The 22,763-nt window shown below is 40.0% G+C and overlaps 1 protein-coding gene and 1 long non-coding RNA gene across 4 annotated transcripts in view; both read right to left on the reverse strand.

The window, feature by feature from the left end:
• The window catches only part of LOC124258787 (cubilin-like), a 46,307-nt gene extending 24,783 nt beyond the window's left edge, over positions 1-21,524 (reverse strand). The window contains exons 1-2 of one of the 3 annotated variants that reach the window (XM_046692882.1): positions 19,046-19,107; positions 18,371-18,446 (exon numbers count right to left, since the gene is read on the reverse strand). In XM_046692882.1, the coding sequence (XP_046548838.1) occupies positions 18,371-18,446; positions 19,046-19,070 (101 nt within the window). In that variant the 5' untranslated portion in view covers positions 19,071-19,107. Of the gene's footprint in view, positions 1-18,370; positions 18,616-19,045; positions 19,108-21,433 lie in introns of those variants that run through there. The other 2 variants (XR_006893677.1, XM_046692881.1) reach the window with 2 other exon arrangements.
• LOC124258795 lies at positions 10,629-11,908 on the reverse strand. The gene is made up of 2 exons (XR_006893684.1): positions 11,770-11,908; positions 10,629-11,313 (listed from the first exon to the last, which is right to left on the reverse strand). It is a non-coding gene; the product is annotated as an uncharacterized LOC124258795 (long non-coding RNA).
• Positions 21,525-22,763: the final 1,239 nt, after the last annotated feature.

Below are 22,763 nucleotides of genomic sequence, written 5' to 3' on the forward strand. Positions count from 1 at the left end.
CTCAGACGGGGAGCGGTCTGTGATCCTGGCAGCGCTGGGTTACGTGCAAAGAGGAATCCTTAAACGAAACAGGATTTGAAAGTGCAAACTTAATAAACTGAAGTCCTTATCCAGCCTTATCTCTTTAAAGGTTAGAATTACTACACATGCATGGGCTTATTACTCAGTACAGCATTGGAGCAATGCTAATTAACAACACTGTTGTATGGTGCCAGTAAAGAGACTTCGTTATCTCTTCTCCAAGAAAGCGATAGGGGGACGAGAAAGCCAAGGCACAGGACGAAACATTTTCTCACTATTCACTTATGCAGTACTGCTCAGATGCTGAAGTGTTATTGAAAACACTCCTTGGCTATATACAACATGCCATGTACACTAAACTTACCGGTGGTTGAACACACACATACCCCATGAAGAACCAGATATAATCCATGTCGCCATGTTGTTTCCATGATAACACAATGTTAGTGACGACGGTTGAGGGGACGGTACCCAGCAGGCACATCAACGTTGTTTCAACGTTGAGAATAGGTTGGTCCTCAACGTTGAAATTGGATTGAAAATAGGTTGTATATGAAAGTGTTTTAGACGTAGATGTCCGACGTGGAATCAACGTTAAAGTTTGACCTATTATCAACGTTGAAAAAAGGTTGTATATGAAAGTTTTTTAGACGTAGATATCCGACGTGGAATCAACGTTGAAGTTTGACCTATTATCAGCGTTGAAAAAAGGTTGTATATGAAAGTTTTTTAGACGTAGATATCCGACGTGGAATCAACGTTGAAGTTTGACATATTATTAACGTTGAAAATGGGTTGTTCCGTGGTTGTGTCTGGGAGGTATTACGCTTTCCTGTAAATCTCGCACTTCATCTTTAAACTACACTAAAGTAGCACCAAACTCATGCACCCAGCTAAAATACCCCAAAAGCTACCTGCAATAAACAGTGTTCAAACACAAAATTGCAGTAAAAATATTTACCTGATAAAATACTTGGTTAAAATTCCACATTCAATATAATGTTCATTTAAGTTTTATGTCAGTTGGACGTATAATTCCAGTAAGAAGAAAAGAGTATTCCAAATTAAGAAAAACTATTTACTGTTGTATTGTTATCTTGAAAAGGTGGAAATTGTCCCGAGAAGACATTTTGTCTGAATTTCAGCTATTAGACAGACCCCCTGAATAAACACAATGCAATTACTTTCACCATGAAAGGGATCCAAGATGAACAGGAACTATACCTGAAGACAGCACATAAAACCAGTCACTTTTTATGAAATCTTCATGAACACAAACGCACACAGAGAAACGTGGTTTAAAGCATAATGTAAAACATCACACATGACATAGTCTGTAGGTGATCTCTGTTGTGATAATAACACAATATCATCTGCATATAGCAATTAAACTGACATACAGCTTCTCTTCTTTCTGCCACTCAGAAATACACTCTGATACTTCAGAAACGTTCCTAACTCTTTCTTGAAATTTGCTTCGGATGCATTCTCATCTCATTCCCATGAGATACGACACATTCTGAAATTTGATATTTAAATACACGAATAATTTTATATGGAAGATATATTGTCTTAAATGATTCAAGGATTTGTTTAATCAATCACTTGAAAGGTTCATTTCACTGCTGTAACTTGCCATGTGAACATATGAACAGCATCAATACATAATGTGACTAAAAATGTAAACAATTTATATTTTCAACTAAAGGAATGGAAGTTTTCTAAACATTTTCAAAGAAAATCCTCAATTGCGAGTTGATTATTCAATTAGACTATGAATTAGGATGAATTAGACGATGCTTTACTGTCATATATCATTTGCTATGGTCATGATGAAAATGCTGCATTTGGTAATTAAATTACCAGAGATGATTGAATACAACCTTGTATTCTTAAAAGAAAACTTGCCGTTTTGCCCATCAACATTCATTCTTGACATCAAATTGTTTGACATTGTCCTGCAAAACAATGGAAGATTGTTGTTATTCTGTCAGATTTAGTTTTGTTTAGAGATTCTCGGAAACGATTATTTCAAATTAAATAGGAGTTGTACTGATGTAGCAATTTTGCTAACAGGAGTCATAAATTGTAACAAAAGCCATTTTACATTAAATGATAAGAAAACAAAATGGGTGGTGGTTCACAGGTCAAAGAACAAGTCTATTGTGGGAGGTCTTCCAACACCATTTATTCCCAAACACAAGGAAGTATGGATCATGGAGTTCTGTAAACAATAATGAACTCTCATAAGTATACAATATATTCCCTATTATCTGCTCCGTCTCTCTTTGTCATTTGTACACTCATAAAACTCAGATAAATAACTTCTTCATAATTCAGAAATGTTTACACTTAATCTCTTATAGGAACGCTTAGAAAATCTCTCATATAATGAATTATGTGTGCCTATAATATCTGCGACGTCATAACTATGCTTCTCTGAATCATGAACAATAAAATAATGAGATTAAACTCTACACTGCCAGAAATAATCTATCATACCCTGAATAATAAGACACTGAATAACATCTCTTACAACTCCAATCTACACTCAAAAAGACTTAAATGTACTCGTAAACAAACATCGCTGGCACACGCAAATTCTTGGAAACAGTGTATCTCTGAGTCTTAATTCCCAGAAATGGAAGTCCTACTGTATTTGACCAAAGGGGTGACAGGTGGCCAAAACATATTGAAATGTAGGTCATACACTGAATATAACTCTGATTTAAAACACTACAAATATACATCTTCTCTCTAATATACTCGATAGATGATCTTGACAAGGGAACATGTACATAAAATGCTGATATCTAACAATACCTGTACTCTAAATATTGGACTCTTCCAAATCTCAGTATGTTTCACTGCACACACATTTAAATGCAAAATAATGAAAAACCTACACTTTGACAATAATAAAGAAACATCATATTCAAATTCTACAGCTGACCAAATACCTGAAGCGTGTCTCTCCCAGCAATAAACATCTATATATCTCTATAAATTTATGACTTCTGTCCTCTCGCGTGCTTTCTCGCATCCAGCTCTTTATGGCGAAAAACAATATGGCGCCAAACAAGGGAGTGCTCATTAAACTAAACATATCCGGGAGAAATCATTGTCAAATTATTCTCTTACATGATCAACCTTTGTGGTGGATATACTGGAAACAAGTGAAATGTTAAAAAACGTGTTACCTTAGCATTGCTCCTTTTATGTGATCCACAAAGTTGATGCCACCCAGTCTTCGAAGATGAGATTTCTGCAAATTCCATTAAAATTATATCTTATTTCATAATTAAATGTTCCTTACTAAATTAATTCTTTTGTATGTAACATTTTAACCTTTAAGAGACATGAATCATCACATCCCTTCCAAACAAGTGTAAGAATGAAAGTCTGTGAGTGCAGTTTTGTTAATTGTCCCATCAAAGAATCATTAATGAAGTTACACATTTTGTAAATAAATAAAAGTTCAAATAAATTATATGCAATTTCATCCTTAACAAAGACTTGCCGAGACATTTTGATGTGAATTTTCGTTGCATGATCTGGGAAAGATTTCCTGTCGCCATTCTCCACCCCCCAACCCCCAAATAATATGCATATGTTGACAGGGTTCAGAGCGTGCTCAATGCATAATTTACTGATAGACTTATTCAAACGGACAATTTTCATAATAATGTGATTCAATATAAAATGTTGATAAATTCTATTCGATTTTGTATAGCTGCCCTAAGGGACCGTTCATAATGTATGGCTTGGGGGTGATGATGATTTTTATGAAGAAGCATGTACAATGTGAATTACCCTCCCCCCCTCCCCCCGTAAAGTGTATGTACGAAATAAGTGACGCCCCACCCTGCATGTCATGTACAATATCTATGACGACCTCTCCCCTTCCCATAATTTCTAAGCATCATATTAAACATAGTGCGTGTGTACAAAAATGCTGACCCCCTTAGCTCCCCTGAACAAAATGGGTGACACCCCACCCCCACCCCTTACAATCATCACCCCCACCCGCAGCCATATAATTATGAATGGTCCCTTATATTGATGTACTTCATTGATTATTTGAAAATGTATATTTGCAAAATTCAAATCAGGTGATGGGTACGAAAGGAAATCTTATTCGATTATATAATAAAATGCCAAATATATGCATGCAAATATATTGAAAAATGACAAAACAAGTTCATGGAAAACACGGGCTTCCACTAAATTTTTAGAAACATGTACGTGACATACCGGTACCCTTGTGAGATAAAACATGAGCCCTAATTCGGAGTTTCTTGCTACATTGACCTGCTAGATTTAAACAACATTCCTACGTTTTCATTATACATGAAGGACATACTTACCAAATAAACACCAGCATGCCGTGAAGATGTTGAAAATAGAACGATATTGCGTTGAACTTCGCCAAAGTAAACTGACAACGATCAGCTGCCTTTGCGCGCGCGATAATTGTGCGCATGTCCGGATATGGCCAAACGAGGCGATCTGGCATGTGTTTAAAAGCAAATTGTCGGGAATTATACAATTTTGACAGTTTTGTGGGAAAATATAAAATGTAATGCAATTCGGATAACTGATGACTTTATACCTAAAATCATTGATGTTTTCATTTTCAATTGCGATTTACGTAATATTTCCGTCCGTTGATCGATGCACAATCAAACAATTATATAAGATTAAATGTGTCACTAGCTCGATCTTGATCTTTTATGAAATTAATGTTCCGAAATGATAGTTGAAAAGTTGGATACCTATTACCAATATGAATTATGTATCAAATTTGCCAAGGAAACAATTAGTTGACATTTTGTTGGTTCCCTACGTTGAAACAACGTTGACAACTAAACGAATCTCGACTAACTTTCTTTGGTCGCATGATAAACGTTGAATCAACGTTTATGAAAGGTTGATCAACCAAACAACCAAAATTCAACGTTGATTCAACGTTGATTCAACGTTGTGTGCCCGCTGGGTATAATACTCTTCACTCTCCAACCGAAAATCGATGCCTGGGTCGGCGTGCCCTCGGTTCCATCAAAAGCCGGACAGAGCCTGGCGTGGCGTGGCCAAACGATGTTATTGGCTATTTACTGCATTATCCACAATGAAACCTACGTATTTTTAATGCGACATACCAACGTGACAATAAGGAATGATCACAAATCACAAACATACAGCAACATAGCGTTACTGCGACTCAGGTAGGGGAGCAGTCTGTGAGAATGGCTTAGCTGGGTTACGTGCAAAAGAGGAATCGTAAAACGAAACAGGATTTAAAAGTACAAAGGCGTTTACAATAGTCATCCACATTACCATTTGTCGGGGGGAGCTTTCATATCTATACCCAAGCGAATACCACTTTAGAAGATCACTGTTAATCGTATTTAAAGCATAATGGTAAAAGTGAAGATCTTTACCCCACTCTCAACGTAATCTTCGTCACTAATGTTCGGTCCGACTTGGCCTGGTGTTATACTGTTATATCTAAATTAATCACAGATAGTTCAGACTGAACTGAAGTATTACCACAAACAATTTGCTGTAACTGAAGTATTACCACAAACAAGTTGCTGTAACTGAAGTATTACCACAAACAAGTTGCTGTAACTGAAGTATTACCACCAACAAGTTGCTGTAACTGAAGTATTACCACAAACAAGTTGTTGTAACTGAAGTATTACCACCAACAAGTTGCTGTAACTGAAGTATTACCACAAATAAGTTGCTGTAACTGAAGTATTACCACAAACAAGTTGCTGTAACTGAAGTATTACCACAAACAAGTTGCTGTAACTGAAGTATTACCACAAACAAGTTGCTGTAACTGAAGTATTACCACAAATAAGTTGCTGTAACTGAAGTATTACCACAAACAAGTTGCTGTAACTGAAGTATTACCACAAACAATTGCTGTAACTGAAATATTACCACAAACAAGTTGCTGTAACTGAAGGAACTTTACAAGTACTCTCAAAGTACTCACTTAGTCAGTGTTGGGTCCGACTTGGCCCGCGTGGTTCAAACCAACTTAAACGTCACAGATGTACAACGAATTTTGTTTAAATATGTATCCAATACATGCACTGGTGTAACCTGGATATAGCAAAATCGATCACTATTTATTACTTCATTTACCTCTGGGTGCAAATCTTGCCTTGGTAGGGATATCTCTGGATAAACATTGTGTGAATGTGTCCTCGCTCCTCCCTGTCGCCAAGAGTGGAAGTTAAATACCACTGGATGTTTTACATACATACTTTAGCAGGACATTACATATTTAAAAGGAATTACCTTTCATTACCACCTTTGCTGGACACACACTGATGTCAGTAATACTGAGTTTGAAGAGCTCAGGATCTAAAAGACATGTTCCAAACACTATGGAATTTCAATCTGTATGTGTTATCTGTATCATAAGAAGCTCATACTGGGTAAGTGAGTATGGTTTTACGCTGCACACAGCAATATTCCAGCAATATCACGGCGGGGGACACAAGAAATTCTCTTCACACATTGTACACCGATGTGGGCAATCGAACCCGGGTCTTCAGCGTGACGAGCGAACGCTTTAACCACCAGGTTACCCCACAGCCCCGAAATGAGTGAAAATTGGTTGTAAAATCTTATGTCATTTCGTAGTCACTTTTTTACAGCGGGAACAAAATTGAATAGTATTAGAATATCATGGATCAATCTATAGGTAATGTGCTTGACTTATATTTATATAGTATTATTGTGGGAGACATTAATATCAATTTTCGTGGTGAAAATAAAAGTAAAATTGGTTCTTAGTTGTAAAATATGCACTTTTGCTATTACTGAACCAGCAAGAATCACTAAACATCCAAGCACACTCAATGATTAGATATTTGTTTCAAGTGTTGGTAAAGTAAGAGATTCGTATGTACTTGTTTGAAGTCTTCACTGTCCTGTTTATCTTACCAGTGACCCAACAGCATGAGCATCGACCTATGTAATTTGGATGCGATGACATGTGTCAACCAAGTCAGCGAGCCTGACTACCCGATCCCTTTACTCGCCTCTTACGACAATCATTAGCTGCATATGGGTTACTGGACCAATTCTCAAGTTGGGAAAGAGAAGTGGTGACAGAAGTAGCGGGTATCTGATGGCTGCAAGCAGGTGTTGAGACGCTGTCTGAGATGGCTCGATTTACCTTTGCCTAAAGATTAAGTTGTTGTTTTACGCCGCACGAAGCAATATTCCAGCTATATGGTGGCGGTCTGTAAATACTTGAGGCTGGACCAAACAATCCAGTGATCAACAGCATGAGCATCATTGTACACAATTAGGATACGATGACATCTGCCAACCAAGTCAGCGAGCCTGACCACCCGATCCCAATAGTCGCCTCTTATTACAATCTTGGATTGATGAAGACCAATTCTAACCCGGATCGCTGTTTGAGATGGCTGGATTTACCTTGGCCTAAAGATCACGACAGCTGGGATGACCTTGTTTCCTAGACTACTATACAGGCCATTAATAAAGCAGACACCGACTGTCATCAGTTTCCCATTCAAACGTCCATCTCCTTGCGACTCCCATTCGACATAAATGATTCATTTGCTTGTTTCTGTCAAACAATACTATTTTGCACTTTAAATTTGAAGAAATTTGACGCAGGGTTAGGGACAGAGCGACAGGCTGGATCGGGACGTCGTGCTACTCTTGGGACCAATGACAGACGACGTATCGCGCGTCTCGCGGCGGCGTACCCAAACTGGTCTGCAAAACAGCTTGCCGTGAAGGCGTCAGGTCAAGGAACCCCCTAAGGTATCAGAATGGCCAATCAGAAGATCTTTAAAGCAATCTGGATATGTCAAGCGAGTGCCGAAGAATGTTCCACTGATGACAACAGCACATATGGAGAAAAAGCTCGGGTGGTGCAGGGAAATGCAGGGTACAGACTTTTCAATTGTGATTTTTACGGACGAATAAAAGTTTCAGTTTTATAGGATCACAAGAAAGAGGTGGTCAAGAGGTGGACGTAGCTGCAAAATCCCATATAGGACAGAGTGGAATACCTTTCAAACCTTTACAGGGCAATGCACCTGTACACAAGTCAAGACACACCTGTAACTGGATTGAAACGAGTCACGTGACCTTACAGAAATTTCCAGCGGCATCACCAGACCTGAACCCAATTGAAAATGTGTGGCAGATTATGAAGTACAAATTAGAAAAGTTGGAACCGAAGAGTGTCGTTGAGTTGTCTAATATCATCAGTCAAATATGGGTGGGCCTAATCCCAGGACTGACAATTTGATTGACAGCATGGAATGCCGTATTCAGCAGTGCATCGAGAGAAACAGACTATTGACTTGCATAAATGTAAACTTCGGTATCCAGAGTAGATGTAAGAAAAATATAACTGAATTTATCAGTAAATATATGTTGAAACTACATCTGTGAAAAGTCGCATTTTTTTCTGCTCGTTACTATATTTCCTTTGTGCTGTAGTGTGCTTTTTTGACATTCTATCACAGTGAACTACACGTCTGTCGAACACGTTTATAACCAGTCGATGGCGTGGCCTAGTGGTTAAGGCGTTCCCTCGTCACGCCGAAGACTGGAAGCCGGGTTCTCGGTATGGCCATCTAACACCTTAACCCCAAGGCTATGCCCTTGTAATCAATGCCATGTAGAAATAGAACGTAACAATAGCTCCAGAACATCCACATATCTACATGTAGCATGACCTATTCCTCCACCCTGGTCAGATTCTGTGAGTTGGTTCACGCACTGTCATCGTACATCGATCACGGCGATCGTAGTATGTCATCTCATCATAATATCAATCACTAGATCGTAATGTCCCAAAGCATTATAGAATCAATCACTGGATCGTAATGTGGCACAGCATGATAATATCAGTCACTAGATCGTAATGTGCCATAGCGTGATACTATCAATCACTAGATCGTACAGTGACATAGTATGACACTATCAATCACTAGATCGTAATGTGCCATAGCATGATACTATCAATCTCTAGATCGTAATGTGCCATAGCATGACACTATCAATCACTGGATCGTAATGTGCCATAGCATGACACTATCAATCACTGGATCGTAATGTGCCATAGCATGATACTATCAATCACTGGATCGTAATGTGCCATAGCATGACACTATCAATCACTGGATCGTAATGTGTCAAAGCATCACACTATCAATCATTAGATCGTAATGTGCCTTAGCATGACACTATCAATCACTGGATCGTAATGTGCCATAGCATGACACTATCAATCACTGGATCGTAATGTGCCATAGCATGACACTATTAATCACTGGATCGTAATGTGGAACAGCATGACACTATCAATCACTGGATCGTAATGTGCCACAGCATGATACTATCAATCACTGGATCGTAATGTGCCATAGCATGACACTATCAATCACTAGATCGTAATGTGCCATAGCATGACACTATCAATCACTGGATCGTAATGTGCCATAGCATGACACTATCAATCACTAGATCGTAATATGTTATGGCATCATAATATCAATCACTAGATCGTAATGTGCCATAGCATGATACTATCAATCACTAGATCGTAATGTGTCAAAGCATGATACTATCAATCACTAGATCGTAATGTGCCATAGCATGACACTATCAATCACTAGATCGTAATGTGCCATAGCATGATACTATCAATCACTGGATCGTAATGTGTCAAAGCATGATACTATCAATCACTAGATCGTAATGTGCCATAGCATGACACTATCAATCACAAGATCGTAATATGTTATGGCATCATAATATCAATCACCAGATCGTAATGTGCCATAGTATGATACTATCAATCACTGGATCGTAATGTGCCAAAGCATGATACTATCAATCACTAGGTCGTAATGTGCCATAACATGATACTATCAATCACTGGATCGTAATGTGCCATAGCATGACACTATCAATCACTGGATCGTAATGTGCCATAGCATGACACTATGAATCACTAGATCGTAATGTGCCATAGCATGACACTATCAATCACTAGATCGTAATGTGCCATAGCATGACACTATCAATCACTGGATCGTAATGTGCCATAGCATGATACTATCAATCACTAGGTCGTAATGTGCCATAGCATGACACTATCAATCACTGGATCGTAATGTGCCATAGCATGATACTATCAATCACTAGATCGTAATGTGCCATAGCATGACACTATCAATCACTAGATCGTAATGTGCCATAGCATGACACTATCAATCACAAGATCGTAATATGTTATGGCATCATAATATCAATCACTAGATCGTAATGTTCCATAGCATGATACTGTCAATCACTAGATCGTAATGTGCCAAAGCATGATACTATCAATCACTGGATCGTAATGTGCCATAGCATGACACTATCAATCACTGGATCGTAATGTGCCATAGCATGATACTATCAATCACTAGATCGTAATGCGCCATAACATGATACTATCAATCACCAGATTTTGTGCTCCAAGCTCAAATATTTACAGATTACTGCCAGATAGGTGGGATATTTCCGACTATAGTAAACAAAACAGACAGTAAATATTGGTATTTTGCATTTCAATGCCATAAGCAGTAAAGATCATCACTTTCTCACAGAACACATACATGTAAAATAATCACGTTAGAATTTAGTATTGTATGTAAACGTCATTTGCATCTTTTTGTTCAGTATTTCATAATTCAAACTCTTTCATAACCTAAGTTAGCGCGCACACACATACACTGACACACGCACACAATATGAAAAGGTGTCTGTCTCTGTCTCTCTCTCTGTGTCCCCCCCCCCCACTCCACCCCCTTCCGTATTGAAGGAATTGAACTGTACAGTTCCATGGTTTAATCCCCATACGTCTATCAGACAGAATTACATCTTCGCTGCTACGTTTACATCTGCTGTCCAATAGCTCAGATCACTATTTCCCACTGTTGGGTCCAAACTCCAGACTTTCGTATGACGGGGGAGGCTGGCTTTGAGCAGCTGAGGTGTAGGGAGACAATTCTATTTCGCCTCCAGTTTCCGTAGCTGGCATCATTGCTGCTTGGTGTGGAACCTGAAGTGCTGGGTTTGAAGACATGGTGGTGGCCACGAAAGCACGATTTGTGTGTGATGACCGATGGTATCGTCTCTGGCGAATCCTGTAAACACTGAAGAGCACTGCCGGAACAAATACAACTGCGATGCATGACAAAAGTATGGTGATTGTTTTCATGTCTCCAGACTCTGCAAAATATATTAATTTCATATTTAGGTTTGCGATTTTAATTCATACAATCAAAATACAATAAGCAAACCATAGAAAATACAATATCATATATTGTTGCGGTAAGGATACTTTAACCATTACATAAATGTATACACAATGTCACTTAGTGATCAAATGTGACACATGTTATATTTGTGATTGCACTTTCTCAGTAAAGTACATATTCTAGTACTTTTTCTTGGGTTGAGTCCCATCCGGGATTCGAACCCACGATCTCAGAGTCAGGCACCTTGTCACAAGAAATCTCAGCTGTAAGCAAAACCTCATTGCAAGATTCCGGCTGTATCATAAACACGAGTTTGTAAATCATTATCAAATAGTGTGTATTCCACGTGTACGCAACCAATTGCATATTCACCATTACTCCTTGAAGACAATGTAATAAACATTTTAAACGAAATACGTGTTCTTACCCTGTTGTGATTTTGGTACTACAAAAAAGTTGATCTTAAAAACACCACGGGTCCCAACACTACTAGCATGGAATACAATGAACATTTGCGATCCTGAGCTGTCCTTAGATGGTCTCTCGTCTCCGCACCACTTTGCTAAAGATGTGGTTAACGAGTCATAACCTGCAACACAACAATTTAAGTGTGATTAGACTCGGAGCAGTTGACATGACGCAAGGTTATGTTGTATCATTACATCAATCTGTCCTCTTAATCAGAGACACATGTCGCATTTCAGTATTCATATTGAATTTTTCATCTTCATACCAAGGAGTATACTCGACCACTGAAGACGTTATTTGTCTCTTAAGAAAAAGGCAGAGGTGCGTAATTGCAATTCATAAGTAAAGTATCTACCCATTTTTCAAATTTATACGTACTCAGTCTCGTCACATTAACAAAAGAAACAGCTGTTGAAAAGGCCACTAAAGCAATGTATTTTATATTTAGCAAAGGTCGAAAACTGCATCTAACAAACAAATTACAACTACGTATATTTGATTCCATGGTGTTGCCGATTCTTCTATATGGTTGTGAAGTTTGGGGATTTGAAAATACATGATTACTGGAAAAAGTACATTTAAATTTATGTTGTATTGGGAGTTTGGTAGATACCCACTTGCAATTGATGTGAAATTGTGAATTGTTTCGTTTTTGGGTCGACTTTAAACAGGTAAATCTTCCAAACTATCCTTACTTATCTTTAAATTACTTTTAAGCGACACGCATTTTGGAAAATGTAAACATAAATGGATAATGAATATTAAACATATTTTTGACGAAAATGGACTTAGTTATATCTGGATTTCCCAAAATTTTGAAAACCTGAATAAACTAAAAACTACCGTTAAATATAAACTAGAAGATGCGCATAAGCAAGTGTGGCTATCTACGGTAGAACATTCATCAAAAGGTATCTTATATAGCTCCTTATCAAACTCAGATTTAAGGTTAAGTAAATATTTGGATATTTTAATAGATAAGTGTTCAATGGCAGTGTTACTATCAACAGCAAATCATAACTTACCGATTGAAACAGGCCGCTGGAGAAATATTCAAAAACGTGATAGATTATGTAAACTTTGTAACCGTAGCGATATTGGCGATGAATTTGATTATTTATTTATTTGTTCTCACTTTATACATTCAAGAGTTAAATATTTAAAGTTATATTTTTATACAAGACCAAATTTTCATAAAATGTATACATTATTCAATAGCAATATAATAGGTATCCTTAGAAAACTCGCTTTATTCTGTAGTAGTATTATAAATGCTTTTAAGAATCGTCGGTAAGAATACTCCACCTTAATATTCCTACATGTACATATATGAATTATGTATTCACTTGTATTGTAATGCAATCTATTTGCATATATGAATTTGTGTGTATGTATGTATGTTTGTATGTATGTAAACTAGCGTCCAAAAGAAACGCCTCCAATTATATTTCTGGTCTAAAACAAAACAAAAGCAAATTATGGCAACATTAAATTTTTATTGTAAAAAGCGATCATTCAGCAACAGTAATTTAATGGATAACAAGAAGAAGAAACGACGCAGCTCGTGATCTACTGGCACATGAATGACACTGCAGTGCGTTATCCAATATTCGATCACCAATGCAGAATCGACTGTTACAGCTTTCTGGGCAGTACGAATTGTTCAATACCGGGCGTGCCCAACCCTGGCAGTGATGCAGGCCTGAACCCGGCGTAGAACTGAGTAGGTGAGTCTTCTGACATCTTGATTAGGGATCCGACGCCATTCCTCTTGCTGGGCAGCTGCCAAAGCGTTCCTCATCTATGGCTGATCTTGGCGTTTCCGAATTTGGTCCCAAAGGTGCTCAATTGAGGACAGATCTTGAAGGACTGTAACCTGCTTTCGTCACTAAAGAGCACCCTTCGCCAGTTGCGCTGCTGCCGGTGTGACACAGTCCTGGTCCATCTCAATCTGGCACGTTGGTGTCGGCACGTCAACGTCATGCCCTTGAAAGGTCGATAGGCACGAATGCCATGATGGCGGAGTCGTCTGGCCACAGTCTGTATGCTGACTGGATATCCAAGGCTGTTGTCACTTGAAGGCGTCACAGTGACGTATCGGTTCCTCAGGTGAAACACCCGTAAATACCGGTCTTCTTGTTGGGGTAGTGACCTTCGGTCTACTACTCGTTTTCCTGTCTGGAGTACTGCCAGTCTGTCGTAGACGTAAGACAAGTCTGGCGATGGTGGATTTGCAGCATCCCATGGTTCTAGCCACATGCTCTTGTGCTATAATAATGTTAACATTTGTATAGCGCCTGAATCCAAGGTTTGCTCTAAGGCGCTTGGTCGAATGCTCTGTGGAAAAAAACTATGTTTAGTTCTTTTTTGAATGGAATGATGTCTGACAAGTTTTTTCAAGTTTTCAGGTAGTTGGTTCCATAACAGAGGACCTGCTTTGGCGAAAGCTCTATCGCCATAACTCGCTCTGCGGGCAGAGGTCACTACTGCTTGTTTTGACGAGGCTGATCTCAGGGTTCGTGATGGCTGATACCATGACACTAGTTCAGTCAGGTATTCTGGAGCTTGGCTGTGAAGGGCCTTGTGCACAAACACCAACACCTTGAAGACAATTCTTTGTCTGATTGGCAGCAAATGCAGTGTACTTAATGTTGGCGTGATGTGTTCATATTTGCCTGCACCAGTGATGAGTCTTGCTGCTGCATTTTGTACTCTGGTGAGTTTGTTGAGAGTTTGCTTCGATATGCCAAACATCAGGGAGTTGCAATAGTCCAATCGTGAGATAACCAGTGCTTGGACTAATGACTGGATAGCTGATCTGTCAATGAAGTGCTTGGTTTGGCTGATGTTTCTCAGATGGAAAAAGGCGGATTTACAGACAGGGTCTGCATGCGGATCCATACTCAGGGAGGAGTCAAAGATAACTCCGAGGTTTCGAGCTTGATCACTTGGTGATATTGTGCTGTCTCCTTGTGTTGCTCCCATCTGTAGCATACCGATTGCTATTTCCTCCTGCTCTGCTGTTAAACGAGGCATGCTCCTGGTTGTCAATCGAGTATCATGATGTAAGAGAATAAACCTGGCTAGCAATTCTTGAAACGTTCGTAGCCTTACGAACTTCTTAAGCCCATTCTTAACACATTGGCTACGATCAAAGTTAAGAATACTTAGGGCTACGAACGTTTCGAGATATACCCTAATTTGATACGGGTACGTGTGTGCACAATTTCCATTTTACGCATGTAAATTCGTTTTTTTCCCACAAAATACGAAATGCAAGTCCAAATATTCACTGGGAATAGACATGTTGTGTTCGAGAGACGTGTTTTTAGCTATTTTCAAACATATTGACAATCATTTTGAAAATTTACAATCATTTTTATTTTTGGTGGCGTTTCTTTTGGACGCTAGTTTATGTATGTATGTATGTATGTATGTATGTATGTATGTATGTATGTATGTATGTATGTATGTATGTATGTATGTATGTATGTAGGTAGGTATGTGTGTGTATGTAGACATATATATGGGTGTATATGTATGTGTGTATGCATGTATGTATTTGTGTGTACATATATGTGTATGTTTGCGTGTATGTGTACGTGTATGTAAATGTGTATGTATATACATATATAAAGTATTGTTTACACAACATCTGTATAGATATTGTACATAACTACAATGTATATGTATATATAGTCTGCGGCCTGAGTTGAAAGTAAAAGTTCAGTTCAGAAGACCCGAGTTCGATTACCCGCAATCTGTGATCCCATTTCTGATGTCCACAGTCGTGATATTGCTGGAATATTGCTAAAAGCGGTGTAAAACTAACAAACTCACTCACTCACAGAAGGCATCTACAAGTAACTGGGTACAAATCTTGCCTAGAGTACACACTATCTTTCAAAATGAAATACAAATGTATGATTTAATGACAAATGTTTCTGAAGTTTTGGGGAACAACATTTTCAAATCAATGTATTTACCCTCCTGCCCTTCACATATCCTGAATTTCAAACGAGCCGCCCCTGTCATACTAACCACACTATTATGCCGCCCCTGTCAAACTAACTATGATATCCTGCCGCCCCTGTCATACTGACCATATTACCATGCCGACCATGTCATACTAACCATACTATCATGCCGTCCCTGTCATACTAACCATACTACCATGCCGTCCCTGTCATTCTAACCATACTATCATGCCGCCCCTACCATACTAACCAAACTATCATGCCGCCCCTGTCATACTAACCACACTATTATGTCGCCCCTGTCAAACTAACTATGATATCATGCCGCCCCTGTCATACTGACCATATTACCATGCCGACCATGTCATACTAACCATACTATCATGTCGTCCCTGTCATACTAACCATACTGCCATGCCGTCCCTGTCATTCTAACCATACTATCATGCCGCCCCTACCATACTAACAAAACTATCATGCCGCCCCTGTCATACTAACCACACTATTATGCCGCCCCTGTCAAACTAACTATGATATCATGCCGCCCCTGTCATACTGACCATATTACCATGCCGACCATGTCATACTAACCATACTATCATGCCGTCCCTGTCATACTAACCATACTATCATGCCGTCCCTGTCATTCTAACCATACTATCATGCCGCCCCTACCATACTAACCAAACTATCATGCCGCCCCTGTCATACTAACCACACTATTATGCCGCCCCTGTCAAACTAACTATGATATCATGCCGCCCCTGTCATACTGACCATATTACCATGCCGACCATGTCATACTAACCATACTATCATGCCGTCCCTGTCATACTCAACCATACTACCATGCCGTCCCTGTCATGCCGCCCCTAACCATACTATCATGCCGCCCCTACCATACTTACCAAACTATCATGCCGCCCCTGTCATACTAACCATACTATCATGCCGCCCCTGTCATACTAACCATACTACCATGCGTCCGTGTCAAACTAACGATACTACCATGCCGTCCCTGTCATTTTAACCATACTATCATGCCGCCCCTACCATACTAACCAAACTATCATGCTGTCCCTGTCATACTAACCATACTACCATGCTGTCCCTGTCATACTAACCATACTACCATGCCGTCACTGTCATACTAACCATACTATCATGCCGCCCCTATCATACTATCAATACTATCATGCCGCCCCCTGTCTTACTAACCATTCTATCATGCCGCCCCTGTCATACTAACCATACTATCATGCCGCCCCTGTCATACTAACCATACTATCATGCCGCCCCTGTCATACTAACCATACTATCATGCCGCCCCTGTCATACTAACCATACAACCATGCCGCCCCTGTCATACTAACTATACTATCATGCCGCCCCTACCATACTTACCATACTATCTAACGCCCCTGTCATACTAACCATACTACCATGCCGTCCTTGTCATACTAACGATACTACCATGCCGCCCCTGTCATACTAACTATACTATCATGCCGCCCCTACCATACTAACCATACTACCATGCCGCCCATGTCATACTAACTATACTATCATGCCGCCCCTACCCTACTAACCGTACTATCTAACGCCCCTGTCATACTCAATCCATACTAGCCATACTACCATGCCGCACCCGTCATACTAACCATACTATCATGCCGCCCTGTCATACTAGCCATCATACTATCACTGTACCGCCCTGTCATACTAACCATACTATCATGCCGCCCCTGTCATTCTAACCATACTACTATGCCGCCCGTATGATACTAACCATACTATCATGCCGCCCCTGTCATACTAACCATCATATGCTTCTATATAATCTGTGCCACATTTATGGTTGTACGGAAGATGTGATTCTTTAACAGTCATTTGAAGGAGTTTTTCCAATGATCCAGTTTGTATCCTCCAGGTAAGATGGTATTTACTGAAGGGAATAGAACATTACATGTACATTACATATAACATTACTCTGAGCCCCATGAAGATTCGGAATAGAATTGGTCTTCAGCAACCCGTACTTGTCGTAAGAGGCGACTAATGGGATCGGGTGTTTAGAGTCGCTGACTTGGTTGACATATGTTATCGTATCCCAATTACATGTATGTTGATCGATGCTCATGATGTTGATCACTGGATTGTCTGGCCCAGACTCGATTATTTACAGACCGAAGCCATATAGATGGAATGTTGCTGAGTGCGCAGTTAAACAACAAACCAACCAGCCAACATTACCCTGAGTTGAAATTGTATTTCTTTTTGTCTAAGGCCACTCTCATCAATATTCCAACTATATGACGGTGCTGTGTTACTAATCGAGACTGAACGAGATAACCTGGTGATTGAGGCTATGAATATTTGTCACCCGATTCCGTGATCTTATGTCAAGCTTTGGTTGCTGAAAATCAATACTAACCCTTTAAAGTTACTTGAAGATGCTTTAGGAAGATCTCTGAAGCTGCTCTTACCTATATGTGTATCATTTATGCAATAATATTCTGCATCACTTCTAAATAGACATATGTTGATGATTATAGTTAAACATTAATACAAAGAGTTGCCTACCCTTCATAATAGCTTGGATGCCCAGGAGAAAATATTTGGATTAAACCATCGTCAGTTACATCAATGTGTCTTTGGACTGCACAAAAAGAAAACCCAGAAAAACTAGAATAATCTGATAAATAAACGCGTAATGGCTGAGGTACAGAAATGATGTTGTCATGTATGTCCATCACACGGATCAGGCGCACCTTAAGATACAATCGAACTTAAGTAAAGTCAAACTTTACCGCATGTGTAAAATCACAGCTGACATGTGCAATATCACAGCTTTCATGTGCAATATCACATCCGACATGTGCAATATCATAGCCGACACGTCAAAAATCTTAATATACCTTAATATCTGACCAAAGTCCCTGGTATGGCTGCAACTGTTTTCATGGATACCGTACACAGGCTCAGTCTGCTGACTTGATCGACCAGTCTTTATCAATTACCCGATACCATGTACCTGTATCTTATTTTTAAAGAAAACATGGTACTTGATATTACCTTGCCTGACGTCTCAATTGAGGGAATTAACAGAGACTAGTCGGTATGGAGTCGGTATAAAGTGCCAGAGCTGTATACAATATGAATATGGTATTCTTCCGGACTGTCACACACTCGCACGCAAGCACGCACGCACACGTGCACACACACACACACACACACACACATCTCTGAATTACTTACCTTGAAAGTCACCACCGCTGTACATAAAATGAAATCCTCTGCCTAATACAATGGAGTTTGTATTGAGCTCAACTCTCATATATCTCCCTGTACTAGTAATTGTGAGATTTTGCTGCCTCAACCTGCAAAGTACTTCCAGTTGTGAGCTGAGTGGTTCGTTTCCTGAAACAAAAGTTGGATCAAAATAATTCAAACTGATATCATTTGAACTGATCCGTGGGACAATTGGAAAATTAAGAAATACTAAAACATACGCCCGTTTGGAGTTAAGGTAAGAAATAGTCTCAAACAATCAACAACCAATGCTTGTCTTACTTTTGTAGGTGACTTGGTGCCATGTACAATATCACAGCTGGCATGTTGAAAATCACAGTCACCATGTGCAATATCACAGTCACCGTGTGCAATATCACAGCCACCATGTGCAATATCATAACCACCATGTACAATATCACAGTCACCATGTGCAATATCACAGCCACCATGTTCCATATATCACAGCATCATGTTCCATATATCATAGCCACCATGTGCAATATCACAGTCACCATGTGCAGTATCACAGCCACCTTGTGCAATATCACAGTCACCATATGCAATATCACAGGCAACATGTGCAATATCACAGCCACCTTGTGCAATATCACAGTCACCATGTGCAATATCACAGTCACCATGTGCAATATCACAGGCACCATATGCAATATCACTAGTGCATGCTCAAGGGGCTGGTAGTTTTGCCCTGGCACATCTTATTATCAATCTCAACTCCCTGGGGACCATACAACTCTTGCTGCCACAAGTCGCACCGAGTTATTGCGGCTTTCCCTTTCTTACAAGGTACCCATTCACAGCTGGGTGGACTGGGACACATAGTCACAGTACTTGGTCCAAGTTTACTGCACGTTGCTGTACCCGCAACTAGGTGTTTGCTCGTATTCATGTGGCCACCATCTGGTCATATACCAACGGATTCGTGGGTTCTTTTAAGTGCACAGGGTTGTGTACTGTACTCTAGGGGTTGTGACAACACTGAAAGAAGCTGCACACAAAGTTGACTCCAATGTTTTACACCCGGTCAAAGGTGGGCTCGATCCCGTCACCTCATGCCTGCTGGATCACCCTGCGCGCCCACCACACCACCAAGCTCGACCACCACGTTCCAGTCAGTCCGTTCCATCAGCGCAATCATTTGTATAGACGAACAATCACTAAAACTACTCAAACTAACATTGTTCACCGTTAACAATATGATCACAAATTATTGACTTTTATACTTTTTCAGAGTCGTAATATCCAAATGTTGTTGCCATGCTACACATCCAAACACGTTGTATCGAAGTGAAGTGACCTACTTAAATGCTTCAATTTTATATACCCTCAACATACCCTCATCATGGTGATCTTGGGTTCGTATCCCAGGACCTCCTACGTGGTGTAGTGGTTAGAGCGTCCGCCTGGCGCGCTCGGCATTAATGGGTACAACAAGGACTGGTCGGCTCAGAGTCAGTATAATGTGTCTGAGAGGGGGTATTCATGCTTCATCTCAGTGGGCTAGCACTATAAAATCAGCTGAAGTCTGGGCTAGTACAAGCAGCCGCACATACACATACACACGCATGCACGTCGTCATATGAGCGAAATATTCTCAAGCACGACGTAAAACCCAATTTCACCTCACCCACCTCACTCGTATCCTAGATTTGTCAGCAGCAAAGACCTGCATCTTTTCCAACATCCGACAAGGCGTGATGTACTGTAATATTTCATACACTATACGAACTGATTAACATATAAACATATTAACATACCGTCAAAGATCTTAACCCACCACATTATCATCGATACAGTTGGACAGATTTAAAATGTTGACATCAAGAACGACAACTCGAACCCTCTCTCCCTCATTTGCTTTGATGTCCCATTTGCATCTGAACCGGTTTCTGTCATGAAAAAATGAACATGAAACATTAACAGCATGAGCCTACGAGCATCGATCTACGCAATTGAGATGCGATGCCATGTGTCAACAAGATCAACGAGCCAGACCACCAGATCCTGTTAGTCGCCTCATACGACTAGCTTCGTTTACTGCAGGCTAATGTACGTGTGTGTCATATACCGGTTGAGCATGATTCGATTTTAACGATCGAGCTTGAGTTAGTTTTGTTATCAACCCACAATGCCATTATTTTTTGTTGGTCGTTTAACGCTGCACTCATCACTACCCCCAGCTCTTTGACAACGGTCCGCCAAGTAATCCGGTTTCCATCAGACAGACAAGCCAGTACATCTGCCCGCTGGTATAGACCAGTTAAGGTATTCAATGGCGGCAGTGGATTGCTGGCTTGTTGACAAAAGGTTAGACTGTGGCAAACATATACATACTTCTCCTATAGAGACGGGGTAGCCAGGTGATGTTAGGTATCTAGGTTGTGATCAGCCGTTAACTGCAGGGGGCCGCAAACATCAGGACTTGTTGTTGTTGTTTCTAGGAGTGAACTTTGTCAAAGAAAGAAAGAAAGTGATTTTATAAATATTATTATTATATATCTGTTTTGTTTTTGTTATTTAAAGCCGAACTCGGCAGGTTACATCTATATGACGGCGATCTGTAGGTTATCGAGTCAATTATAGAGGAATTAGTGAGTGAATTTAGTTTTACGCCGCTTTTAGCAATATTCCAGCAATACCACAGCAGGGAACACCAGATATGGGCTTCACTGTTCCCATGAGGGGAATTGAACCCGGGTCTTCGCCGTGAAGAGGCAACGTTTTAACCACTAGGCTATCCCACCGCCTCTCGTAGAGATCAACATCATGAACGCGACCTTACTCATTTGGGTGCAGTGCTGTCGACATACTTCTCGTGGTTACATAAAACATGTGACGTACACTCAGCTTACCGGTGGTTGAACACAATAAAACCCCATGAAGAACCAGATATAATCCATGTCGCCATGTTGCTTCCATGATAGTAGAATGTCAGTGACGATGGTTGAGGGACGGTATAATACTCTTCACTCTCCAACGGGTAAGCGCTGCCTGGCGTCCTTGTACGCGAAGCCTAACGGTACAGTCAACACGTATCTCAAGACTGTCCTGTTGAATACAGGCACATAAAGTGGCGAAATATGGCGAGTCTTTTTTAGAACAAGTAAACATCAGGGTGGGTATCGTATTGTAACGCGGAGAAGTTCAGTCACGCTGAACATACTCCTGAGCAACAATATAATAGCTTGACCCATACCTGACGTTGCGTTGCGTTGTAACTATATGTAAGGTTGACCGCGTGTAGAAGCGTTGTAAGATGTGCCTGGTTAAATGAGGTGAAATCTCATCGCCATTCGATCGCCTAGGTCGTCACCTGGTTACATGTACATTGCTTACTGCTCTATATCCGTGAATACCTTGCCTGAATCGTAGAGGTTAGGTTATAAAGCTGAACCTCTCTCTTCACAGTAATCGGGTAAATGGCTCACTGTTATGAAATGCTATTGATCGTTATTGTATTCGCACCTTACCCCTGCCAGAAAATGTATGAAAACTTTATTAATTAGTATTAACACTTATACCATCCAACTGACCAGTCACCTCCACTGTCACAATCATCAGACATCGCAAGGCTTTCTTCAACATTGTTAAACAGGTATGGTCAAAGGGGACAACTCTTGAATTTTGACACTCGTGGAAGCGATTTCGAAGCCACCAAGTTTAC

The sequence above is a fragment of the Haliotis rubra genome, unplaced genomic scaffold (genome assembly GCF_003918875.1).
Source record: "Haliotis rubra isolate DU_JTF1 unplaced genomic scaffold, ASM391887v1 Scf70, whole genome shotgun sequence".
NCBI lineage: Eukaryota > Metazoa > Mollusca > Gastropoda > Lepetellida > Haliotidae > Haliotis > Haliotis rubra.